Source organism: Hyperolius riggenbachi, chromosome 3 (genome assembly GCF_040937935.1).
Source record: "Hyperolius riggenbachi isolate aHypRig1 chromosome 3, aHypRig1.pri, whole genome shotgun sequence".
Taxonomy (NCBI): domain Eukaryota; kingdom Metazoa; phylum Chordata; class Amphibia; order Anura; family Hyperoliidae; genus Hyperolius; species Hyperolius riggenbachi.
Window position 1 is genome coordinate 97,150,411 of NC_090648.1, and position 24,970 is coordinate 97,175,380.

At 45.1% G+C, this 24,970-nt stretch overlaps 1 protein-coding gene across 1 annotated transcript in view; it reads right to left on the minus strand.

Annotated features, from left to right (window-relative positions):
- Window positions 1-23,418, minus strand: part of AP3M2 (adaptor related protein complex 3 subunit mu 2) — a 33,525-nt gene extending 10,107 nt beyond the window's left edge. Inside the window, exons 1-6 of the mRNA XM_068274643.1 lie at window positions 23,309-23,418; window positions 12,775-13,098; window positions 11,178-11,349; window positions 8,772-8,909; window positions 7,470-7,555; window positions 352-485 (exon numbers count right to left, since the gene is read on the minus strand). Coding sequence (XP_068130744.1) covers window positions 352-485; window positions 7,470-7,555; window positions 8,772-8,909; window positions 11,178-11,349; window positions 12,775-13,047 — 803 coding nt within the window. The 5' untranslated portion in view covers window positions 13,048-13,098; window positions 23,309-23,418. The remainder of the gene's footprint in view (window positions 1-351; window positions 486-7,469; window positions 7,556-8,771; window positions 8,910-11,177; window positions 11,350-12,774; window positions 13,099-23,308) is intronic.
- Window positions 23,419-24,970: the final 1,552 nt, after the last annotated feature.

The following is a 24,970-nucleotide window of genomic DNA, read 5'->3' on the forward strand; positions in this document are numbered from 1 at the left end:
GTTCCTCAGGGTCTCTATAATGATGGATGTTGATGTTTATATTACTAACTAGAACAATGTTTTTTTGCCACTGGTTTGGACTAGATGCCAGCTAGATTTTACCCTGCTATGTTTACAAGACCTAGGAGATCCAATATTAAACTTGATTATTCAGGAGTGACAACTGTCTAGCACTTGAAAGATCTGTGAAAGTTTTATTAGTCTTTCGGTTTAACTAATATGGTTGATATGCATTTGTTTATGTGTTACAAACTTCAAAACTCGCCAATAAAAATTGAATTACAAAAAAAAATAAAAAATAAAAAAAATGTTTCAGTAACCTCTGTTTACATTCCCGCTCCCCTTGCTTACTTCTGTGCGCTGACATGGTAGGACAAGAGTCGGAAGTTGCCATCTGGAGGGATGAAAGACAGGATTCTCTCAGATTCCCAACGCTTAAACCGTACACAAGGGTGGAAGCTGACGTCATCCAGGAGCCGTGGATTCTGGGAAAGAAAAAAAAAAAGAGAAAAACTATGCCATCGGTGATGCACTGTCCTTGCTGCTACTCTGCATACATACTGTATAAACCCACCTCAGTCACAAAAAAAACACCAGATGCAAGCTCAAGAGTGGAAATACCATCTGCCAGCTGTACATAGACAAACACAACACACTAAGGCTCCAGTTCACACTGGCAGGGATGGGAAACTGAGCCGTATAAATACTGATCCGTGGAACAGGTCAGTTTTTAAAGGCATCAGTTTTCCATCTCTGGCACTCCGTTCTGTTAGTGCGCGATCAATGTGACACATCAGCCAATCCGGAAAAATGACTACAGATCCAAAATTGCAGTCCATCCAGCGGTCTGTGCGGAATGGATCCGTTCGAACAGACCAATGTGAACAGATCCATTAGTATCCATTTGGATCTGTTCTGTTACAAACCATTAACAATCCATTTTTTAGTGCCAGTGTGGCCCAGGCATTTTTGTATGCAACACAGTGCTATCCCATTCACTGTACAGGACCAGCACTACAACAATAAGTAATACTAATCAGGAAAAAAGGGTGCAGGAGCCCCCCCCCCCCCAAAAAAAAGGGCGCCACCATAGGCACCCATTATAAAGACATTAAAAAAGACAGATTTGCATCAAAGAAGGGAAATTCCAGCACATGGTGGCGCCCGCCATCGGGCGTTGAAGTTTACCTTTCTTTGCGGGAATCATGGTTTTAAAATGGGTGCGATTTGTGGCAAAGAAGGTAAATTAGAATGTGCCCACTATGCACACATTTGCACATGCCTCTGCGATTCTATCGGGTGCCAAAATGTACCTTCTTTGCCGCAAATCGAGGCTTTGCGGTGGGTGTAGGTTAAGGTTAGGCATCAGTAGGGGGGAGGTCTAGGGAGAGCTTAGGTTTAGGCATCAGTAGAAAGAGAGCTTAGGGTTAGAAATTGGTAGAGGGAGGGTTAGGCATCGGTAGAGGGAGGGTTAAGGGTTAGAAATCGGTAGAGGGAGAGCTTAGGGTTAGGCATCGGTAGAGGGAGAGCCCAGGGTTAGGCATCGGTAGAGGGAGAGCTTAGGGTTAGAAATCGGTAGAGGGAGAGCTTAGCATTAGGCATCGGTGGTGGGAGAGCTTAGGGTTAGACATCAGTAGAGGGAGAGCTTAGGGTTAGAAATCGGTAGAGGGAGGGTTAAGGGTTAGGCATCGGTAGAGGAAGAGCTTAGGGTTAGGCATCGGTCGTGGGAGAGCTTAGGGTTAGGCATCGGTCGTGGGAGAGCTTAGGGTTAGGCATCAGTGGAGGGAGAGCTTAAGGGTAGGCATCAGTGGAGGGAGAGCTTAGGGTTAGGCATCGGTAGAAGGAGAGCTTAGGGTTAGGTATCGGTAGAGGGAGAGCTTAGGGTTAGGTATCGGTAGAGGGAGAGCTTAGGGTTAGGTATCGGTAGAGGGAGAGCTTAGGGTTAGGTATCGGTAGAGGGAGAGCTTAGGCATCGGTAGAGGGAGAGCTTAGGCATAGGCATCGGTGGAGGGAGAGTTTAGGCATCGGTAGAGGGAGAACTTAGGCATCGGTAGAGGGCAGTCTTAGGGATAGGCATTGGCAGAGGGAGGGTTCTAAATGATTGTAGTATTAGATCAAGACAAGACATTGTAAAAATATCAGTAAAGATTACCAATATTTTACTACTGGAATTAGTAGAATATCAGTAATTCTACTAGAGACAATCCCACGCGCCTTTTTTCATGTAAGCGAGCAATAGTGGTGCTGTGTGTAGAAATGTGTGGCTATCTGTGTGGTATAGTGGAAATGAGGCCTAAGTTTTGTGAACTTTTTCTTGTCATTTTTGTAAGGGAAAAGTTTATCAACATCACTAAAAGTTGAAACTCCGAAATAGCAGTGGCTGTGGAAATGACATAGTAAATTCCTAATTTCTCATGGCTGCCTCAACACAGCTAGTTTTTGTTTAGTAAATCAATGAGGGGGGGGGGGGGGTTCTTCACTAATCAAGGCTTTTCACTATATCAGCGTTGTCAGTGTAAAGCATTGCAAACGAAAAGCAAACCCGAGAAGGAAAAATCTGTAGAGGGGAAGCAAGGTCCGGTAATAACTGTGCTGCAAATGGGAAGTGATCCACTTTGTCAGAGGCACCAGTTAGCTGCCTTATGAGTGCAGTTTGAACTTTTAGCACCATCTAGGGCCAACATTGTGAATCCCTACATGCATTTAGAGCCTATTGAGTGTAGTTTCTAACCCATCTCAACCCATTTCATTTACACTACATAGCAACCTGCTCTGCTTTTGTTTTTCCAGAACAGGAATAACACATTAAAGTTCACTAATCAAAACTGGCAGATGATTGTCTGTTTTGTGTCCTACAACATTGACTAATACCTAACCCTGCCATCTCTCATAAGTTATTAACGCAGATATTCTATAAGTGTACACCAGTGCTATCTGCTGGTGGTAATAGAGCAGTGTACATAGGAATCTGCATTTCAGATGTCACAGACAACCAACAAGTTTAAAGGGAACCTGGAAGGGAAGGAATATGGAGGCTGACATATGTATAAACAATACCAGTTACCTGGCTGTCCTCCTGATCTCTTTGGCTGTAGTAGTGTCTGAATCACACACCCGAGACAAGCATGCAGCTAATCTTGTCATTAACATCAGTGGTCATGAAGACCTTTGAAAAAGTGGTCCTGTCTCTGCTCAAGATCACTACTCTAGACCGACTGGACCCTCTCCAGTTCGCATACAGAGCAAACAGGTCCACGGACGATGCTATCAACATCTGCCTGGAATTTATCACTGACCACCTAGACAGGCCAAACTCCTATGCTAGAATCCTTCTCCTGGACTTCAGATCGGCCTTTAACACTATCTGCCCCCGTATCCTGCATGACAATCTCACGGAGCTGGAAGTCCATCCTACTCTTCGCCTCTGGATCACAGACTTTCTTTCGAACAGGTCCCAGGTTGTGAAGCTGGGCAACATATTCTCCAGACCCAGAGTGACAAACACTGGAGCCCCTCAGGGCGGCTACCACAATTGTTGGCCTTGTTAGTGAGAATGACGAGCAGGTCTACCGCCAGGAGGTCGACAGAGTCTGCAATTGGTGTAGAGAGAATAAACTGGTTCTCAACACAGCCAAAACTGTGGAGATGGTCATTGATTTCAGGAAGTATACCAGTAATCCCCCCCCCCCCCGATGTACATCGAGGGTATAGAAGTCGCTAGGGTTCCTAGTGTCCGCCTTCTGGGTACGACCATCTCTGACGACCTGACCTGGAAGGCTAATACCACCGCAATTCAGAAGAAGGCTCAGCAAAGACTTTTCTTCCTTCGGCAACTAAAGAAGTTTGGTATTGCCCAAGAACTTCTAAGGTCCTTCTACTCTGCGACGATAGAGTCAGTTCTCTGCTCATCCATCCTGGTCTGGTTTGCTGGCTGCACCACCAGTGACAGATACAAACTTCAGAGGGTCATCAGCTCAACGGAGATCTCATCTACAACACCAGGCTGCGTAACAGGGCAATGAAAATTGTGTGACCACTCACACCCTGGTCACAGTTTTTTCAGGCGACTCAAACTATGTCGGAGGTTCCAGTCCATCCCTGCAAAAACCAGTAGGCGCATGAACACCTTTTTCCCCACTGCCATTAGACTCTTGAACTATGCCCGTTCTACTGTCCCCCCCCCCCCCCTAACATCCGACCCTGGCTGCGGCTGCTTGTTATCTGCCTTGGTTAGGTCATGCCAGTGTTATCTGCTGTCACACGCTGCTGTCCCTGCTGGACCCTACCACAAATATGTATTCTCATGTCTTGTTGTATTAATCATGTTCTGTTGTACTACTCTTGCTCTGGTGTACTACTCCTGTCTGTTGATTTTGACTCTTTCTATGCCATCAATGTGCCAAATCCAATTCCGGGCACGGCCCACCCATGCTTGGCGAAATAAAGGAATTCTGATTCTGAACATCTGATCCGCATGCTTGTTCAAGGTCTATGGCTAACAGCTTAACAGCTTTAGAGGCAGAAGATCAGCAGGACTGCCAGGCAATGTGCACTGTTTAAAATACATAGGTCAGCCTCGATAGATCTCTCACCTCAGGTTCACTTTATTAAGGCAGACACTTTATTTGGGCAGCACGGTGGCATAGTGGTTAGCTCTCTCGCCTTGCAGCGCTGGGTCCCTGGTTCGAATCTCAGCCAGGGCACTATCTGCAAAGAGTTTGTATGTTCTCTCCGTGTCTGCGTGGGTTTCCTCCGGGCACTCCGGTTTCCTCCCACATTCCAAAAACATACAGATAAGTTAATTGGCTCCCCCCCCAAAAAAAATTGGCCCTAGACTACAGTACTTACACTACATAATATAGACATATGGCAATGGTAGGGATTAGATTGTGAGCTCCTTTGAGGGACAGTTAGTGACAAGATATATATACACTGTACAGCGCTGCGTAATATGTCGGCGCTATATAAATACTAAATAATAATAATAATAATAATAATAATAATAATAAAATGATTAAGGATGGTCAGGACACTGTAAAAGCGCCAAAGAATCCAATGCTTCCATACTGTATTATTATTATTTCCTTAATAACTTATTTAATGTCCTAACTAGAGCCGGTGTGCCTGGATATATGTATTTTTTTCTTGTTACTGACCCCTGTGGCTGGGGTCTAATTCAGTGCACTCCCTCCTTCCCCTGTATGTGTTTGTCAGCATGCACACAGCTTATGCTGGTGTATGCGCATGGTGCACATGGACACATAACGTTAGCTCCCTTGTGCGATTGGTAAGATGCACTGTCTGTCCCAGGAGAGGACGTCAGGATGTGTGCTCCTAATCCATTGATAGGTTTGATGCAATGAATGTGTTTGCATGTCTGCACTATGCATGTTACAGGGCTAGAGTTATGACACCTATGTTTACCTGGGTACTTCTGCGCAGTATAGGTGACTAAGCATAAGAATGCATTCTTCTGGGAAATAAAACCCCGGCTTTTAACTTAGCTGTAGGGATAACAGTTGTACCTGGATGAGTGAATGCATTTGTTTAAACATTTGCATGTGAGAGCGCGAAGGGTTAATAGATTTTTGCTGTTTTCTAGCCACACCCCCTTCAGCACCTCCCTTTCCTTAATAACTTATTTAATGTCCTAACTAGAGGCGGTGTGCCTGGATATATGTATTTCATACTGTATTATTAGTGTCACTTCTGTGCTCCTTATCCAGTTATTGACTACTGCTTTCATTGCCCAAGTATAATCAACTTACAACTGCCCAGCTTCCTGCCTGGCACCCCCTGTATCCATCTGCCACATGCTCTTGACACTTGAGTTATTCCACATTTCAGCTGGGACTTTACAAAACCTGGTGGCCCTTGTCAGGGATAAGCCAAGCAGCAAAGTTGCCCTATTCCTGGGACGGTGCTTTGGTGATGATTAGTCCTTCCATAAATCCCACCCATCAAATGAGCCATGATTACAAGACAAACAACATTTATATCGCGCTTTTCTCCTGGCGGACTCAAACCGCCAGAGCTGCAGCCACTAGGGCGCGTTCTATAGGCAGTAGCAGTGTTAGGGAGACTTGCCCAAGGTCTCCTACTGAATAGGTGCCGGCTTACTGAACAGGCAGAGCAGATATTCGAACCCTGGTCTCCTGCATCAGAGGCAGAGTCCCTAACCATTACACCATCCAGCCACCAGCTGGTGATTACCACTGGAAACACAGTGCATCCAAATCCTGACAGTGCCAGTAAAATCATTCTGCTGCTTTTCCACACTGTCCATTCAGCAGGTACAGTGAAGGCTTTTCCCCAGAGTGTTGTGTGGCTGGGCTATTTGAATCACAAGACTGACTGCCGGACTGTTAATAATTGACCAAGGAAGACATTTTACAGATACCGAATTTCACTGGAGTTCCACTTTAATATGACAAAAGTCAAATGCATCCCTGAATGTAATTCAAATGCATAACTAAATTACCCCATATTACCCTTAAAGAGAACCTGTACTGAGTAAAATTATTTAAAATAAAGACATGAGGTAACTTCAAATGAACATTACATAGCTACCTTGCCATCAGTTCCTCTCAGAAGCTCACCATTTTCTTCTGACAATAATCCCTTCCAGTTCTGACAATATTTTGTCAGATCTGAAATATATCAGTTGCGGTCAGTAAAATATTAGTTGCTGTCAGTTACAGCTGAGAGGAGAACTGATGTGTCCATGTTTCCCTATGGCTCAAGTGGGCGATGTTACAGTTTAACAGTGTGCTGACCAGGAAGCTGTTATGGGGTAATAGCCATTTTCAAAATGGAGGACGGAGCATTCTATTGATCACAGTGGACAAACAGGACGCAGGAGAGGAAAAATAGATTGAGGAGTAGACTGCACGGGAGGCAAGTATGACTTGTGTATGTTTATTTTGACTTTTAATTTTCAGTATAGGTTTTCTTTAAAGAGAACCAGAGACAATCTAAAGAAAAGATTTTATACATATCTGGGGCTTCCTCCAGCCCCATACGCACGGATCGCACCCACGCCGCCATCCTCCGCTGCCCGCATCTACGAGAACCGGGTCCCCGCACTTCCGTCAGACGGAGCCAGTCTAGCGTAGCAGAAGTGTGCTCTTTGCGTATCTCTCCATCGGCCGCTGGAGAGATACGTAGAGGGCGCACTTCTGTGTAGCCTGGCTCCGATGACGTCAGTGACGGGAGACTTTTTCGGGCAGCAGAAGACGGCGGCGTGGGAGCGATCCGTGCGTATGGGACTGGAGATAGCCCCAGGTATGTATAAAATCTTTTCTTTAGGTTGTCTCTAGTTCCCTTTAAAGATAAAAACACACACACACACACACACACACACACACACACACACACACACACACACACACACACACTTTATTAATGACATTAACCAATCATTTGGCTAGTTTGGCAGTGTCACTGTACCACGAAACATACAGACATACCATGAAGGAGAGGGTTAAATCCGGCATCCCGCTCAGCTTTACACAGGCGTCTATCACTCCCTGGATCTCAGCGGTCACTGTGCAGCCTGCAGTATAGAAGAGACAGTAGCTGGAAGTCATCACAGCAAATCAGAGCCTCACCAATGTTCTTTTCCCATGAGCTCTGCGGCACAAGAGCAACTCTTCCTATAAGCCAAGTATACCAACTGTAAACGTAGGGATTTGGAACCTGACATCTCACTGTAGTAGATAGTCCAGGCCCCCTGTTACCTGGCACCCACAGTTCCACCACCCCCCTGGTGACATCTGATAAGAGACTGCTCCATTACAATATGTGAGAGGTTGGCACAAGTTTGATGCAACGAAGCAGGTGGTTGCGGCGCACAGCACTGAGCCCTGAAGCTGGGCACCGCTAAAGCACTAGTTCAGGGGTTAGGAACCTTTTTGGCTGAGCGAGACATAAACGCCACATATTTTAAAATGTAATTCTGTAAGAGCCATACAATATCTTTCAAACTGGCACAGTGTGCATGCGCAGCAGAGGGCTCACATCCCTGTTGCCATGGTGATGTGTACACAGTTGATCCTCCGGGCAGCGGAAGTGTCAGACACGTCTTCAGCTTCTCTTGGGTTTCAGCAACATCAACAATTTCCCTGAGAGCCAGACAGGAGAAATACTGACTAACAGCTTGTACAATTAGCTCGCTGACTTGGGGGTTGATTCAGTTTGTAGGACAAGATCCCTGCGCTTTGGCCCAATAACCTGCCTGTCAAGTGACAGGCAACCTTTTGGGCCAATCAAAGTGCAGGGATCCTGTCCTACAAAGTCACTGGACCTGACAGGATCCAGGGTGGGACAATTGGAGCGGCCGTTAGTTTTGGAGTAGCGCAACTAAGTTAGTAGTGCATGCTACAGCAGTAGTGTGCCTAGCCTACTTTGAAAATGTTACTTGCGCTGTCACAGTAAGCTGTGCTTCTTAAGCAGTGTAGCTTAGTGAATCAACCCCTTACTAAGAGCCAGATGTAGCCATCAAAAGAGCCACATCTGGCTCCCGAGCCATAGGTTCCCTACCCCTGCACTAGTTCCATAGTATGCGTACCAATACGCTTAAAGCAGGCCTGTTATTTAGTAGTATATTCTTAAAATGTTCAGTCTTTGAAAAAAAAAACCCTGAGCACACCATACAACGTGAACAGTTTTCAGGTGTCAAAATTGCGTCCTTGACTTTTAACTGCAATGCTGGCCCCGCCTCTCTGCTCCCTCTTGATAGGTCACTAATTACACATGCATTAATCACTGACCTGATTTGTCAATGATGGCATCTATCTCTTCTATGACATCAAAGTAGGCCTCGTTGTTGGTATACTTCACTCCTGTCCTCCTCCATGGAACCACTGACAGCTGGCCTGTTGGGAGCTGGTCGCCCACATTTGAGCTACCTGTAAATAAACAAAATATAATCCAATCTAATAAGTGATATACATTTTATTATCTTCTCTTGGATTCCTATCAGTGAATCATGTTCTGCATAGCCGTCAGTGCACAGCTTTCACATACAGGCTAAATTCATAGTGGGGTTTAACAGTAGAGTTTGCGCGTTGTTCTCATTATCAGAAGAGCAATGAAGATAGATACAGGGTCTAATGGCGGCATACACATGATCAAGGATATTGGATCAGCAGCTTCAGCTTATTCCCTGGGTGACCCATGGCGATTTCCCCTATGGAAAATTAGCATGCAAAATGGACACTACGCCATCACTGCCCTAACATTGGGGACTATGTGTGGCAACATTAGCAGAGCAAGCTGTTCTCAATGGCTTTAGCACTAATGAGAATCTTGCCTTATAGTAACAATTCTTCTGATGATGCCAGGAGGGCAAAAACAGTCAGGTCATGAGAGCAGGAAACTTCATTTACTTTTATGTGTATACACGCTGTGTGTGGCAATGGATCCTATTTATATTAGGAGCCATAATGTGAGTAATCTATGCCTGTATTTTTTTACAATAACATACCCTTTATACTACTAAGAAGATACTTCTGAGGGCAGGTGGAGGAACAAACTCCAACAAGAAGAGGCTCTAGCTTATCTCATTCGTTGCTTCAAACACATAAGCTTCAAGTTTCTGTTCTTGATACACCATTAAAAGGGAACCATGCGCCATTATATTTTTTTGCAGTTTGTCCTGCTTTCTAATAGCTATAGGAGCTGCCATGTCCCCCCCCCCCTCCCCCCCTTCTAGCTGCCCATTATTTATCCAGGGAATGGTGTGAAGATAGCATCTGTGAAGATACATCTTCTGTAAACTCTTTGAAGCATAGGGCTCGATTCACAAAGCGGTGCTAACCCAGTTAGAGACTTTAGGCATGATAACCATTGCACCACGCTGGTGGAAAGCCAGTTTAGGCATGATAAGTTTAGGTGTGATAAGTTTAGATAAGTTTAGATCGCGCACAAAGTCCCGCACGCAAAGCAGCGCCATTAAACTCTATACAAAGTGCACCAGACTTTGCTAGCGCAAAACTTTTGATCAGCTGTGCACTGCGGTACTAACCCAGTTGGTGCTTAAACTTATAACGCCTAAACTTATCACGCCTAAAGTTATCATGCCTAAACTGAGTTTAGGTGTGATAAAGGGCTTTTCACCAGCGTGCTAACTGTTAGCACCGCTTTGTGAATCAGGCCCATAGTGTCCAATATTTCCACTCCCCTGCTGATGAAAGCTTTTGTTCGTTCTCTGCTGATGTGTGCAATAAAATAATTACAGAAGGCCCATAAACTCGGCCGATTTTTGGCCGATCGATCAAAATTGATCGGTCGATTGCAAATCGGTTGACAGATCGATCAATTGGCGAACGATTTCGATTTCAATCAATCTGGCAAGCTGGAAAATCTAGGTCCATCTGTTGAGATTGCTTATCATTTTGCATTGGCCCTAATGGAAATCTGATGGCAAAAAAATGCCATCAGATCGATTTTCAATAGATTTCAAACTTAAATCTATTGGAATTCTAATCCTAGTAAAAAAAAAAAATGTTCCTAAACACATAAGATTGATAAGAAATCCATCTGATGATCTATCTGCTGCTAATCTGACGAGTATATGGGCACCTTTAAAGTTAAAACGGTTTTTTTTTTAAATAACGAGCCACATTGTTGGCATGCATGTTTAATGTGCTGTCCACCTCACTCGTTTTTTTATTGTTGGTTTTAAAGAGAACCTGAGGCGGTCCATGTGTGTGGAGGGGCAGATGGGACACAGAGACATGTTCTCTGCCTCATAATTTGTCGCTATCTCTGAGGTAAACATGGGGGAGAGGGATTCCCTGCTCAAAACGCCCACTAGGGGCGTTCCTGCAGGGTTTGGCAGCTCTCTCTCCCTGGCCGCGCCACCTGCTGCTCCCTTGCCTTCCCGCATGCTGCGACAGAGGGAAAACAAAAAAAAAACTCTCTACTTCCAGCGTCATGACCCAGAGGTCACGAAAGTGAAAGTGGATTAGTGTGGCCCACAGGAGCGGCGGAGAATGGACGTTTAGGCAACTACCTGATCCGCTCAGCCCCCCGTCAGGTAGCCTAGTTTTTTTGTATTTTATAAGCCCACCTCAGGCTCTCTTTAACTCAGTCTTATCTTCAGCTGGGCATCTTTTTACCAATATTGTGTAAGCAAGGAAGTTTTCACATAACAAAACATCAAAACCGGATACCTGTAATTGTGTTCACAACACTGCGGAGAATAGTAGGGGGCTTGATAAGCTCTTTAAGTATGTTGGATTCAGTGGCAAGAGGGAATCCATTATCCAACATCTCCTCAAGGACCTCATAGACAACCACAACATTCTCCTTAATGACCACTTCCGAGCAGGAGCCAAAGTAATCCTAATAAAACAGGAGCAAAGGCACTGTGTAAATGTCAGAGAAGGCCAGGATTAAATCGCTATGTGACAAATACTGTACACTGATGAATTTATGTCCCTAAATTTTCAGTTAAGACGACAGTTACTACTCAGTTTCTTCACATTGCATTACCTATTTACTTGACCTGTTATGGAGAACACTTTCGTTTTTTAAATAAATCCCACTGGATCTTCCAACCAACATCTTTAATTACTTGAAGTATAACTGTACTTATGCACAAAGATCTGATCATTATGGACTAGTACCTTTCTAAAGCCTTGTACAAACACCTGACTAAATTTAGTCAGCTGAGGCGGCTGATAACCGCCTCAGCTGATATGCGTGTGTACAGTGGCCTCCCAACCGCTGATCTGCTGGGTCGATCAATTTGGCCGCGCGATGGCCAACTTCTTTGTGCACGCTGCTCCCCCCCGTCCCTCCACTCCCCCCTCCCCCAAAGCAACAGAACAGGCCAGCCCAGTGATATCACCCAAGGGGAGCGGGTCTCAATCCCCGACAGGAGTCAAAGGTGTGTAGGCACACACTGGCAGTTTTAAACAGTGATGTAATCTCCTGTCAACCTAAACAGTCTAGGATATGCTAGAAGGTTGGCTTCTGATAGCAGTGGGCAGGGCAATGGCTTGGTATGGTTCTGATGTTAGAAGCCCCTCCCTGACTAGCAGAATCCACACTTGCTGTCCATCTCTTACCTTGTTTTGGTAAACAGGACATAACATCACTATGGTTTAAAACAGTCAGTGTGAATTAGGAACTAGGCTGCAAGGGCCAGATCTTTGTCAGGACATCCTTTATAGGGGATCCAATATCATTTCTTTATGTACTTTGAGGGCTAAACAAATAAGCAGATAAAGACCCAAGCTCAACCACAAGTGTAGAATTTTTTTCCTTTTACTGTGTAAAGTAAATAATGCAGACAAGCACAACGTTGGTTGGGCGGGAGCACTTTCACAAGTTCCTGTGGACCTGCAGGTTCAATCAATATGGAACATTATCTGCTTTCACGGCTTCCAACAGGGTGGTAGACTACCCTGGTGCTCCCACACTACATACACTCAATTTGTGTAGCCTGCAGGACTTCTGCACTTTTGGTTAGACTTCTATGCTCAAATACCATATTCCTTTTAAGTATCAAAAGAAATGATAATACCAGTTGTGTACCACCAATTCATCTTATTCTGCTGCTCCTCCAGCAAGGCCAAATCAACAGATGGATTGGACTGGCTGCTATGGTCAAAAAGAGGACTTAGAGCCATGCCACACAGGCAACTCGGTAGATCCCAAATATGAATTGCAACTAGACTTAAAATACACGCTAATGAAGTTACCAATGTAGGCAATAAATAAAGCCTAGCCCAAATCAGGAAGACAACTAGTGTGAAGTCCTACCTGAAATGTGTCCACCACACGGTGAAGAAATTCAATGGCAAACAGAGGCGGTACCTCAGTCTGTATGACGGCTACAAAAAAGATAGAATGCCTGTAAACACTGAGCAGATAGTGGTGAGGTGTCTGGATGATGGGTGGGACATTCTCTGGATCCGATGCCCTTTCTTGAGCTTCAAAAAAGTAGTCACAGACAGATCTGGACACCACACTTTTCCAGTGTTTTTCCAAGAAGATGTCCCCGGATGGATTGATGAGGAACAGGCTGTGGATCATGATTAGCTACTCAGAGAAGGGGATGGATGCAAATGATCTCCTCCGATACCCCTGGAGAGAAACGATAGAACACAAAAACACTTTTCTTTAATGACATCAAATAAACAGGAGTTTCTGCATGTCGTTGCATCATTTTACCGTTCATGAATTCAGGATTCATACCAATGTAAATTATCAGCAGTTGTGTGTTCAATGTGGTTTATTTATTTAATTTATAAAGCGCCAACAAATTATGCAGCGCTGGACATTAGTTATGGTTACAGACAATATTTAGGTGTCACATACAGCAATATGACAATACAGGAATACATGCAAACCAGATCACGCAGCACAGTAAGAGTACAAGGTAATGCTTAGTCAGTCACTGGATGGGAGCATGGAGATTAGGCAAGTTGAGGTCACTCAGGTCATTTGGGTGCTAGGATTAGTGATCGTTATAACGAGGGGGAGGTTAGTGTTAGGCTTTAGAAGCGTGGGGTCAGGGTTAGTGTTAGGCCCTAGAAGGGTGGGGTTAGTGTTAAGCCCTAGAAGGGTGTGCAGGGTTTGTGTGAGAATGGGGCCAGGTTAGTCTGTAGTATACAATACAATACAATACAATAACATTTCTATAGCGCTTTTCTCCCATAGGACTCAAAGCGCTTAGGCTCTCTCAGATTCAGTAATTGGTAGTAGGATGAAGTATTCACACAACAAAAGTTATATTTCTGCAAATGCCAAACTGAACAGGTGGGTTTTCAGTCTGGATTTAAACACGTCCAGGGATGGAGCTGTCCTGATCTGTTGAGGTAAGGAGTTCCAAAACGTAGGGGCAGCATGACAGAAGGCTCTGGGACCAAAAGTTTCCAAGTGGACTCTGGGTATGACTAGATTATTAGAACCTGTGGATCTGAGAATGCGGGGATTGCTACGCAGCTGCAACATATCTTTCATGTATCCAGGGCCCAGATTATTCAGGGATTTAAATGTCAGTAGGCCGATCTTGAATAGGACCCTCCATTCTATAGGTAGCCAGTGAAGGGAGTGCAGGACTGGCGTTATTTGGCAGTGACGGGGTTGGTTAGCAGTCAGGCAGCAGTATTCTGTATCAGCTGTAGGCGGTACAAGACCTTTTTTGGAAGGCCGGTGTAGAGAGCATTACAGTAGTCCAGTCGGGATGTGATGAAGGCATGGACTAAGGTTGGCAGATCTTCTGGGGGATGAGGTGCATGATTTTTGCAATGTTCTTCAGGTGAAAATAGGAAGATTTCACCACAGCAGAGATTTGAGTTCTGAAGTTTAAATCCCAATCAATTAGAACTCCCAGGCTACGCACATGATCAGAGCTGCGTAGATCCGTGCCTCCTATTCCCAGTGGTGAAGACTGCAAGTTAAGTTGTTTTGTTATCATGCTCTGCCCTCCAATCAGAAGGACTTCAGTTTGTCTGCATTTAGTTTCAGCCAGTTGTCATTCATCCATTGCTGTAGTTCACGTAAGCAGGTGTTTATAGTTAGAGAGTTGGGTCTGTCACACCAGGCTTGAAGGAAAGATATAGTTGGGTGTCGTCTGCATAGCAGTGGTATGTCAGGCCATGTTTTTGGATTAGTTTTCCAAGTGGTATCATGTAAATCGTGAAAAGCAGGGGAGAGAGGATTGAGCCCTGGGGCACCCCATATTTAAGTGATACAGGGGTGGACAGGAAGGGCTTCATAGACACTTTGTGGGTTCTGCCACTCAAGAAGGATTGGAACCACTGAAGAAATATGCCATCAATGCCGCAGTATTCCTGTAGCTTGCTTATCAAGATGTCATGGTCAACTGTATTAAAGAGAACCCGAGGTGGGTTTAAAGAATATTATCTGCATACAGAGGCTGGATCTGCCTATACAGCCCAGCCTCTGTTGCTATCTCAAACCCCCCTAAGGTCCCCCTGCACTCTGCAATCCCTCATAAATTACAGCCACGCTGCTGACAAACAGCTTGTCAGAGCTGGCTGTGTTTATCTCTATAGTGTCAGTCTGCTGCTCTCCCCGCCTCCTGCAGAACTCCAGTCCCCGCCTGCATCCCTTCCCTCCCTGCTGATTGGAGGGAAGGGACGGGGGCAGGGAGCGGAGCTATGCAGGAGGCGGGGGAGCAGCTGAGACTGACACTACAGATGTAAACACAGCCTCACAGCTCGGCTGTGATTTATGAGGGATTGCAGAGTGCAGGGGGACCTTAGTGGGGTTTGGGATAGCAACAGAGGCTGGGCTGTATAGGCAGATCCAGCCTCTGTATGCAGATAACATTCTTTAAACACCCCTCGGGGTCTCTTTAAAGGCTGCAGAAAGCCAGTCTAGTAGTATAAGGATCGAGCACTCTCCTCTGTCTCTTGCCATGAGCAGGTGGTTGCATATTTGGATGATGGCAGTTTCAGTGCTGTGGTGTTTCCTGAAGCCAGACTGGAATGGGTCATAACTGTTTTGTAGGATTTTGGCTTCTAGCTGGAGGTAAACAGCTTTTTCAATTAGCTTGCCCAGAAAGGGGAGGTTAGAGACAGGTCTGTAGCTGGTCATTGCATCTGGGTCCAGGGAGGGTTTTTTGAGGAGAGGCCTGATGATTGCTTCCTTCAGTAAAGCAGAAAATATCCCTGATTGTAAGGAACAGATAACAATTTTGAGGAATACCGGTACAAACAGGTCGGGGCAGTTCAGCATGAACTGTGTTGGGCCAGGATCCAGGTCACAGGTAGTTAGGCGGAGGTGAAGGAGGATTCTTGATGTGACTTCTTCATCAATTTCTTTGAAGTTTGACCAGGGTGTTACGTTGTCTCTGCTAATGGTCTTCGGCGCTATATTAGGCTCAGATGCTGTCAGTTGGATGGCGGACCTTATAGTGGAGACTTTGTCTGTGAAGAAATGGGCAAATTGGTCACAGGAGGTCCCTTGAAGACTCGATATTAAGTTTTTGACATGCTGGGTTGCAGAGTCTTTCCACTGTGCGGAACAGTTGGGCTGGTTTGTTAACTGCATTTGCAATCTCTTGTGATAGAAAGGATGATTTTTTTTCCCGTGATTACCTTTTGGTAGTTCTTCTGCTGGATACACACCATGCGTTTCCGCGTTCGATGCGTCCGTCGGTACGCATCGATTTGATTATTTTCGACATGTCCGATTCAAGCTTCGATGGATCGTTAGGTCGATTTGCCATACTTTACATGGCAATCAACCTAAAAATCATCTAAATGCGTTCGGAAATAATCGAATCGACGCGTATCGACGGACGCATTCGACGCGGAAACGCATGGTGTGTATCCAGCATTCAAGTGGAGGATTAAGGCATGTTTGTCTTCTGGGGACTGAGATTTGCGCCACAGTCTCAAGTTTTCGGCCTTGTCTTTTCAGCTCTTTTATGGTGTTATCAAACCACTGTGCATGATGGTGAAGAGTAAGATATTTGGTGCGCAGAGGAGCAATGGTCTCAAAGGTGGAGGACACACATTTGTTGTATTTAAACACCAGAGTATCAGGGTTCAAGCTGGAGTCAGTCAATTCATCAAAGCTAAGGTTATCTCGGATATGTTGAGGTGTTAGCCCTTTTAAGCGGCAATATTTTATTTGATTCTTGACCTGGTGTTTGACAGCTGGTATTGAGAGGGAGAAGTGGATAGTGTGATGGTCTGACCAGGCAACAGGATTAATTTCCACATTGGATATTGACAGCCCAGTATGGAATATAAGGTCCAGAGTGTGACCTTTCCTGTGAGTAGCAGAGCTGATTGATTGAAAGAAGCCCAGTTTATGTAAGGCACGAGGTAGCTCTATTCCAAATTGTGAAGAGGAGTATAATATCAGTATTGTAAATTACCAATATTTTTACTAGCAGCACCACCCGATGTCCAACTGAAACGGTGGTGGCACTACACATACGTGGCTCTCAGAGCCTCTAATTGGTGAAATATTTGCTATGGTCCTATCCAGCCTGTGGACTGCAACATCTACCTCTACAGCATATCGCTGGTCCTCTACTGCTTGCGTTACTGTGGTAAATACTGCCATCTTAGATACACATTTTCTGGTTGGCACGCGACATTCTGTAGCATTTATATACCGTGTTAATAGCTTGAGATAAAAAAATGTAAACATATTTCTTCCAAAGTGATCGCAGTAATTCTTCTATAAACATCCTGGGGAGGTAAAAATGTACATAGCTCGTAAAGCTCTCTCTGCAGGAATCAGAGTATGCTGGAGAGTCTGTGTGAACAGTGGAGCAATGACAAGCCAAGAAGCTGCCCAAAGCAGCCAGTTACACTAAACAACCACAGAAGTTATTACTTACTGCCCCAATATATTGCTGTGCAAAAAACACTGCCCAAACCTAATGACCCCAACAGCAAAGTCAGCTCATCAGGTCAGAGGGTCTCACTTAATAACTGAACATTTTTCCATTGCTGACCATTGCTTTCAGGAGGCATGTGGATGCAGGAAGTATCTTTGTACCATGCCTTGTAGGGAATGTAGTTTCTCTTCTGTGGAACCCCTACTGGGGGCTGCAGAGGGTATGGAAAAGGAATGTAAATAGGAAGTTAAATACATACGCAATCTAAGGTTTTGTATAGACTGCATTGGTGGTGTAAAATAGAGTTTTCGTTTTCTGGGCAATCTGTAATTGTGTTTCAAATCCTACTCCATAGAGCCACATTAATCCATGCCATGCACTGATGAGGATCAACCAATCCAGAATCTGTATGCATGTTGGATTATTGTGGCTCTGTACAATTAAAAAGCTGGCACATCATTGCATTCCAGCAGTTCTGGAGGTGTCTTTCATTTTCAGGGACAACAATGGATGATTTTCATATTCTGCAGTGATGCATTGTGGGAGATCTCATATACTCACTCCAACCTGAATAATTGCAAATACAGGCAGTCCCCAGTTAATGAACGGGATAGGGACTTTAGGTTTGTTCTTAAAGGGGAACTGAAGAGAGAGGTATATGGAGGCTGTCATGTTTATTTCCTTTTAATCAATACCAGTTGCCTGGCAGCCCTGCTGGTCTATTTCTCTGCAGTAGTATCTGATTAAAACCAGAAACAAGCATGCAGCTAGTCTTGTCAGATCAGACTTATAAGTCTGAACCACTGAAACACCTGATCTGCTGCATGCTTGTTCAGGGGCTATGGCTAATAGTATTAGAGGCAGAGGATCAGCAGGGCTGCCAGGCAACTGGTATTGATTAAAAGGAAATAAACATGACAGCCTCCATATACCTCTCTCTTCAGTTCCCCTTTAAGTCGTAACACTGTGCCATCTCTGCCCCCTGTATCTCCTCTGTACCCCCCTGTGCCTCCAGTGTCCCCCTCTGTGCCATCTCTGCCCCCTGTATCTTCTCTGTACCCCCCCTGTGCCTCCAGTGTCCCCCTCTGTGTCATCTCTGCCCCCTGTACCTGCCTATAAAAGTTTAAAAGGCATTTTTTTTCTTTGAATTTTTTTTTATTATTCCATTTTCTCAAAAACTAGTCCAAATTGGAAAAAAAAAAAATTCGACTTGTTTCCACAGAATCCATGCAGTTCGTATCAGTGGATCATTCATAAGTTGGGCATTCATAAGTTGGGGACTACCTGTACCTTCTGTTTTAACCTCCTTGCCGGTTCAATTCCCCCGGCAAGGAGGCAGCACAGGAGGTTTTTTTTTTTTTTTTGTTTTTTTTTTTTAAATCATGTAGCCGCTGAGCGGCAGGATCCCCCCACCCACTCTGATCGCCTTCGGCGATCAGAGTAAGCAGGAAATCCCGTTCAGAACGGGGATTTCCTGCAGGGCTTCCCCGGTCGCCATGGCGACCGGGCGGGATGACGTCATGGACGTCGGGACGTCATAGGGAATCCCGATCCGCCCCTCAACGCTGCCTGGCACTGATTGACCAGGCAGCACAGGGGTCTGGGGCGGGGGGGGTGCGACTCGGCGCGGCGGATTGGCGGCGATCGGAAGTTACAAGCAGCTAGCTAAATCGGCCCAGCGGGGCCTGAGAAATCCTCCTGCGCAGGTTACCCCGAACTGAGTTCGGGATAACCGGCAAGGAGGTTAAGAAAGCAAATTTCTGTTTTGCATAGCGTTATAGTAGGAGGGATTTTTTGGTCTCTTTCAGCCCCCTTACAAACTCCTAGGATTTCTGGTTCACCATGAGCTTGCTGGGCAATCTATTACTTATGGGAGGAAAGGCGAGAGAGGTCTGCTAGCCACTGCATAGTAGTTTTGTATGTCTTGGCACATTTTACTATAAAGAGTTCCTTTAATACTTTAGATCATGAGAAACGGCCATGTGACATGAATGGTTCTGTGTACTCTGCAAGGTGTTGCAGAAGATGCCAGTGCTATAGCAAATAATAGGAGTGGCAAAGCGGGGAAATGGATAGCACTCTTGCCTTGCAATGCTGGTCCCCAGTTCAGATTATATGTTCTCCCCGTGTTTGCATGGGTTCCTTCCAGGCACTCTAGTTTCCCCCGGATGCCAAATTGTACAGATAAGTCAAAGCACACCTGAATTTGCTCCCCCCAAAAAGGGTATTTTTATTTACCTGGGGCTTCCTTTAACCCCCTGTAGTCTGTCAGGTCCCACTGCGGGACGCTACCATCTCCAAAAAAAACTGCAACTAGAACGTCAGTCGTCTTATAGGCAGGGCTGTGGAGTCGGAGAAATTTTGGGTACCTGGAGAGGAAGTCGGAGGTTTCATAAACTGAGGAGTCAGATGATTTTTGTAACAACTCCACAGCCCAGGTATTAGACTAAGGTGTCAGAGTCGGAGCAATTTTGGGTACCTGGAGTTGGTGGTTTCATAACTAAGTAGGAGTTGGATCATTTCTGTACCGACTCCACAGCCCTGCCTATAGGCGTTATATGTTTTCTGCTACTGCCTTGAAATATGTAAATATTTGTCTGCTTATTGGACAGCTGTAATTTGTGCAACGAGTCTGGGCATCACTGGTTGCCGTAGTACTGGAGCTGTGGAGTTAAACCCATGCTACAGTGACACACCTCCAGCTTTGATCGCACAGTGAGCAAGCGCTGGCAGCGCAAACCCGTCATCTGTAGGGATCACTGGCCCTGGCGCCCACAGAACTGCATATAGCCACTTTCAACATGTGACTGTAAGTACCTATATTTTTATACAATTAACGCATTAAGCCCCAGGAACTCTATGCAGAGTATAGCGCATTGCGGGCATTTTTTACTCACCTCCCGGGGGATCCAGACGTCGGTAGCTGTTCTCCTTCCTGTCCTCAGAGGCTCTGAATCACTCTGATGAGATTGCCGTCAGTGATCTCACTTCTGAGTTACAACGCCACCCGGAGGACGGAGGGAAAATGGCAGCGCTGGAGCCCAGGAAGGTGAGTGAATGCTGGAGCTTCTGTTGTTTTTCTGGCAGCATGATTTTTTCCTGATTTTAGGGTCTGAAACATGCTGAAAAGACTCTAAAATCCGGAAATAATCATACCGCCAAGGAGGTTAATGAAAGTGCCAGCCATCCTCCCTCTCTGTTCACTGTACAATCAACGTGTTTATTCACTGGCTTGAGGACTTTTGCATAGGTCTGTTTGTTATGGTGCTTCAGGAAGCAATCTGACAGGATGGACAGTCCAGTCTCCTGCATAAAAGGCCCCGAGGGCTGATATCTTTCCCCAGTAGGCGTAACTGGCATACACAGAACGCCAGTTGCACCTACTGTCACATTCCCTTCTTGATCACACTCCCATCACTGGGAAAATTTTGCGCATGCAGGGTTCATTCTTTTGAGAACTGTGTGTGCGTAGAACGCGCCCGGCAACGGGGACTGGAAGAAGCCCCAGGTAAGTATAGTCAAAATCAATTAAAGCATTATGCGTTATGACCTGTGACGTGATGCAGGGAAGTTGCGGTGTGATGCTGATCAGTGGAGGTAGTTCTAAGTTAACCGTCGGGAAAACGCCGGTGCTGGACGTTACGAAGCTCCCAGATGCGTTACCGTGTAACGCTATGGAACGTTTTGTCTAATGTAAAACTTAACATGAAAGCCATAGACTTTCATGTTACCTTTCTAAAAGCATCCTAGGAATGATCCGCCAAAACGCACAGATGAACTCCTACTGTGAAAGGGCCCTTAGACTATGATGGATGTAAGCCTATAGTAGGGATTAGATAGTGAGCTCCTCTGAGGACAATTAGTGATAAGAGTATATTTGCTGTAAAATGCTTCCAGAAGATGTTGGCACTAAATAAATACAAAATAAGTAAATAGAATTAACCCAAGAGAGCATAAAAAAGCCACAAAAGAAGCTACGCATTTTGTGTTAGATAGAGCTTAGTTGTAACTGTCCTCTTCCCTCTTTTGTCAAGCCAACAAATGAGCAGGGCAGCCTGGGCAGCACGGTGGTGTAGTGGTTGGCACTCTCACCTTGTAACTCTGGGTCCCTAGTCCAATTTCCAGCTAGGGCACTATCTGCACAGAGTTTGTATGTCCTCCCCATGTCTGTGTGGGTTTCATCCGGGCACTCCAGTTCCCTCCCACATCCCAAAAACATACAGATATGTTGATTAGCTTCCCCTAAATTGGCCCTAGTCTACGATACATACACTACACGAGACATACATAGACATAGGACTATGGTAGGGATTTGATTGTAAGCCCCTCTGAGGGATAGTTAAGTGACAATATACTTCGTACAGCACTGCAAAAGATGTATAAGAAGAACTAACAGAAATAGATAAAATAAAGCAGAAATTGCGGTTCTGGAATTTCTGCCATGACAGCTCTGGATTTTGGGCTGAGGCCCTCCTCTGTGCTATTTCTGTGGAAGCAGTCATGCAATTTCCCTTACTCGTAGAATATTTGCCTTGATACTGCTAGCTTGTGTTCACCATTGAGGTCGCATTCACAGTGCCACGTTGCGGAGCTGCGTTATAAAGTCTTATAACGCAGCTTACTGCACTGCAATGATAATCCTATGGGATGTTCACAGTGCGACGTTAACATCGCGTTGAAAAATGTTGTGTTATGATAACTCACTGCTTGCAGAGCGTTACCTCTAAGAGCAGACACATTGCGACTTTAACGTTGCATTAAAACACAACATCCCACTGTGAATATGCCCTTAGGTAGGAGAGATTGTTGTTATTCTTTTGGATTTACATACCGCCACCATCTTCCATGGCGCTGGTTACTACGCACAACAATTCAGTTTTTCTGTAAGGCTACGTTCACAGTGGGCATTGCATTCCCTGTAACACCAGGACTGCTCAAATCCGGATCCAGGAGATACCAGGATAGTTGCTATCCGGATATCTCCCAGTAAACCTGTGCGGGGTGGGCCAATCTTACCTGTCTGACGTCTTCTTCGTCCGTCCCTCGGCGCCTCCCACAATGCGGTCCACGCGCGTCACGTGATTACAAACACTTCCTCCTTCAACCCGGAAGGAGGAAGTGTTTGTAATCACGTGACCGCCGATTGGACCGCATCGTGGGAGGCGCCGAGGGACGGACGAAGAAGACGTAAGACAGGTAACTGGGAGATATCCGGACAGAACTATCCGGATGTCTCCCGGATCCGGATTTGAGCAGCCCTGACCAGGACACAACAGGACAGCAGCACTCCATGTTATCTGTGCATTGTGGCACATACAGTGAGTGATAACATGCGTCTTTTGCGGTAAGGCACTGCATGTAGTGTGTTGGGGTGCCACACTCCATTATACCACACCCAACACACTGTGAACGTTGCATAAGTGTTGCTTTGCATTGTGGTAAGTCACATTACAATGTGGCCACTACGCCACAACACAACACCATCCAAGTAGCCTAAAAGTTAAATAGGCCTATAATAACTCCAGGAAATTCCATATTTATAAGCTTTTACAGAACTTTTAAATAAGCACTTAGCCACAGCAGCATTTTCTCATCTTGTATTATTCTGTGTGGGCTCTTTGTGCTCACAGATAATCACAAGGCATCGCCCAGAGGTCATGAGGTCAACATACAATAAAAGGGCTTATACATTACAACATAGGTGGGAGGTACAGCATTGAGGAATCCCAGCACACATTTTATATGGCAGTGTGCTGTGCAGAATATGCCTGGCTGGTCCACAGCAGCACCTGACACACATTATCCATGGAGAGCTGAGTACAGGAGCATGATGGGGCTGTGCATAGTGTGTACATACAGGTAAGATGCTGTGCCCCAGCCCCATCTCCAATGCACAGCATGTATGGATAACCTCCAGCATCGATGCTCTATAGATGGAAGGCTGTGGAGGGTGATACAGGCTCTTACCTTACACAGGATCTCCCTGCACACGGGGATTGAATGTCACACTCATACACCAGCCTAGCTGCTTCCTCTGTATCATATGATGCTTCCTCCCCTCTTCCAGGTCTCAGCTGACTCCCTCCTCCCTGCAGCAGCTGCTCGCCTCTTTGTGCCCGGGGGGCGGGGCCGCGCACTGGGCCCCTCCCCTTCTCACTGCACAACATATTTGATGATAGTGCCATTATCTCTCTGCTGCTTGTAAGTTTCTGCACCATAGATAGCAGCAGGATTTGGGTTATTGCTGCATAAATATCAATAGAAGACAGCTCCAAATAAAGATGTGTTGCTGACTTGAACAGACAACCTGGAATAAAGCCTTGCAAATATGTGAAGGCTTAAAATGAAAAGTAGAACGCTGTTGATCTAAGCATTTATCACAGGGACTAGAAGGGTAAACAAGACGCCCATAGTTCCGACTTACATTTACATTTGCAGGAAGTGAATGTGGCTGCTCTTCCAAGATGCATATATATAATTTACATTAAAGTTGCTTGCATGCTATTATCACTATCTCACTGACCATATAAATGGGGGACATATTTGCAGTTTTACTACATAGGGCATATCATATATCCTATGTAGTAAAACTGCATACACTTGCGTCCAAGGGGGCCCCCCCAGTAGTGCGCATGTGCTGGGCCAATGCTGAGCCCATGCACCATGCGCACACATGGGGGCCACAGACACATGTGCGCATGGCACTGCGGGGACCACTTAAAGAGAATCTGTACTGTCCGATTTGTACAATAAAAAACATACCAATCGAGTCATTGTGATCTGCTGGATCCCTCTTTGCCGTTTCCACCGCTCCCCGCCGTGATCCTGGCTTTTAATTGCCAGTTTTAGGCAGTATTTACAAATGAAAAACATGGCTGCTAACCAGGAAGTGATGTATGTATATATATATATATATATAAATATATACTATATATATATATATATATATATATATATGTATGTATGTATGTATATATGTATGTATATATGTATATATATATATATATATATATATATATATATATATATATATATATACATATATATATATATATATATATATATATATATATATACACAGTATATATATCATGTTACAGTATGCTACAAGTTTTTATTACATAGTGAATTTTCTGCACTCCAGTCAGGGATTCTCATAGTTTCTCAGCATGGGCAGCACCTTTCCCCCTCAGACAAGCTGAAATTGAGAGCCGAGACCTGTCTGTGAGGGATAAACAAAGCACACACACAGAGCCTGCAGGGGGCATGGGGGGGGGGCATGCATAACTTCTCCCTGTCACAGCAGAGGCAGTGCATTCCTCTCTGGGTCGACAAAGCTTGACAAAGAAAAGAAGATTAGAGATATTACTGAGAAAGTACAACTAGAAAAGGCTGCAGTATTCCAGACCACATTAGAACAGGTATAATAACTTATAGGATAGAAGAAATAGGGCTGAACATTTTGTTACAGAGTCTCTTTAAATCATTGAAAGCTGAAATTATTTAATATTATCTCAAAACAAACGCACCTGTCAATGAGTGAGATAATTTAAGCGCCAGAGGAGCAGTCAGTTCGGCTAGAACAGTGATGGCGAACCTTTTAGAGACCGACCAAACTGCAACCTAATA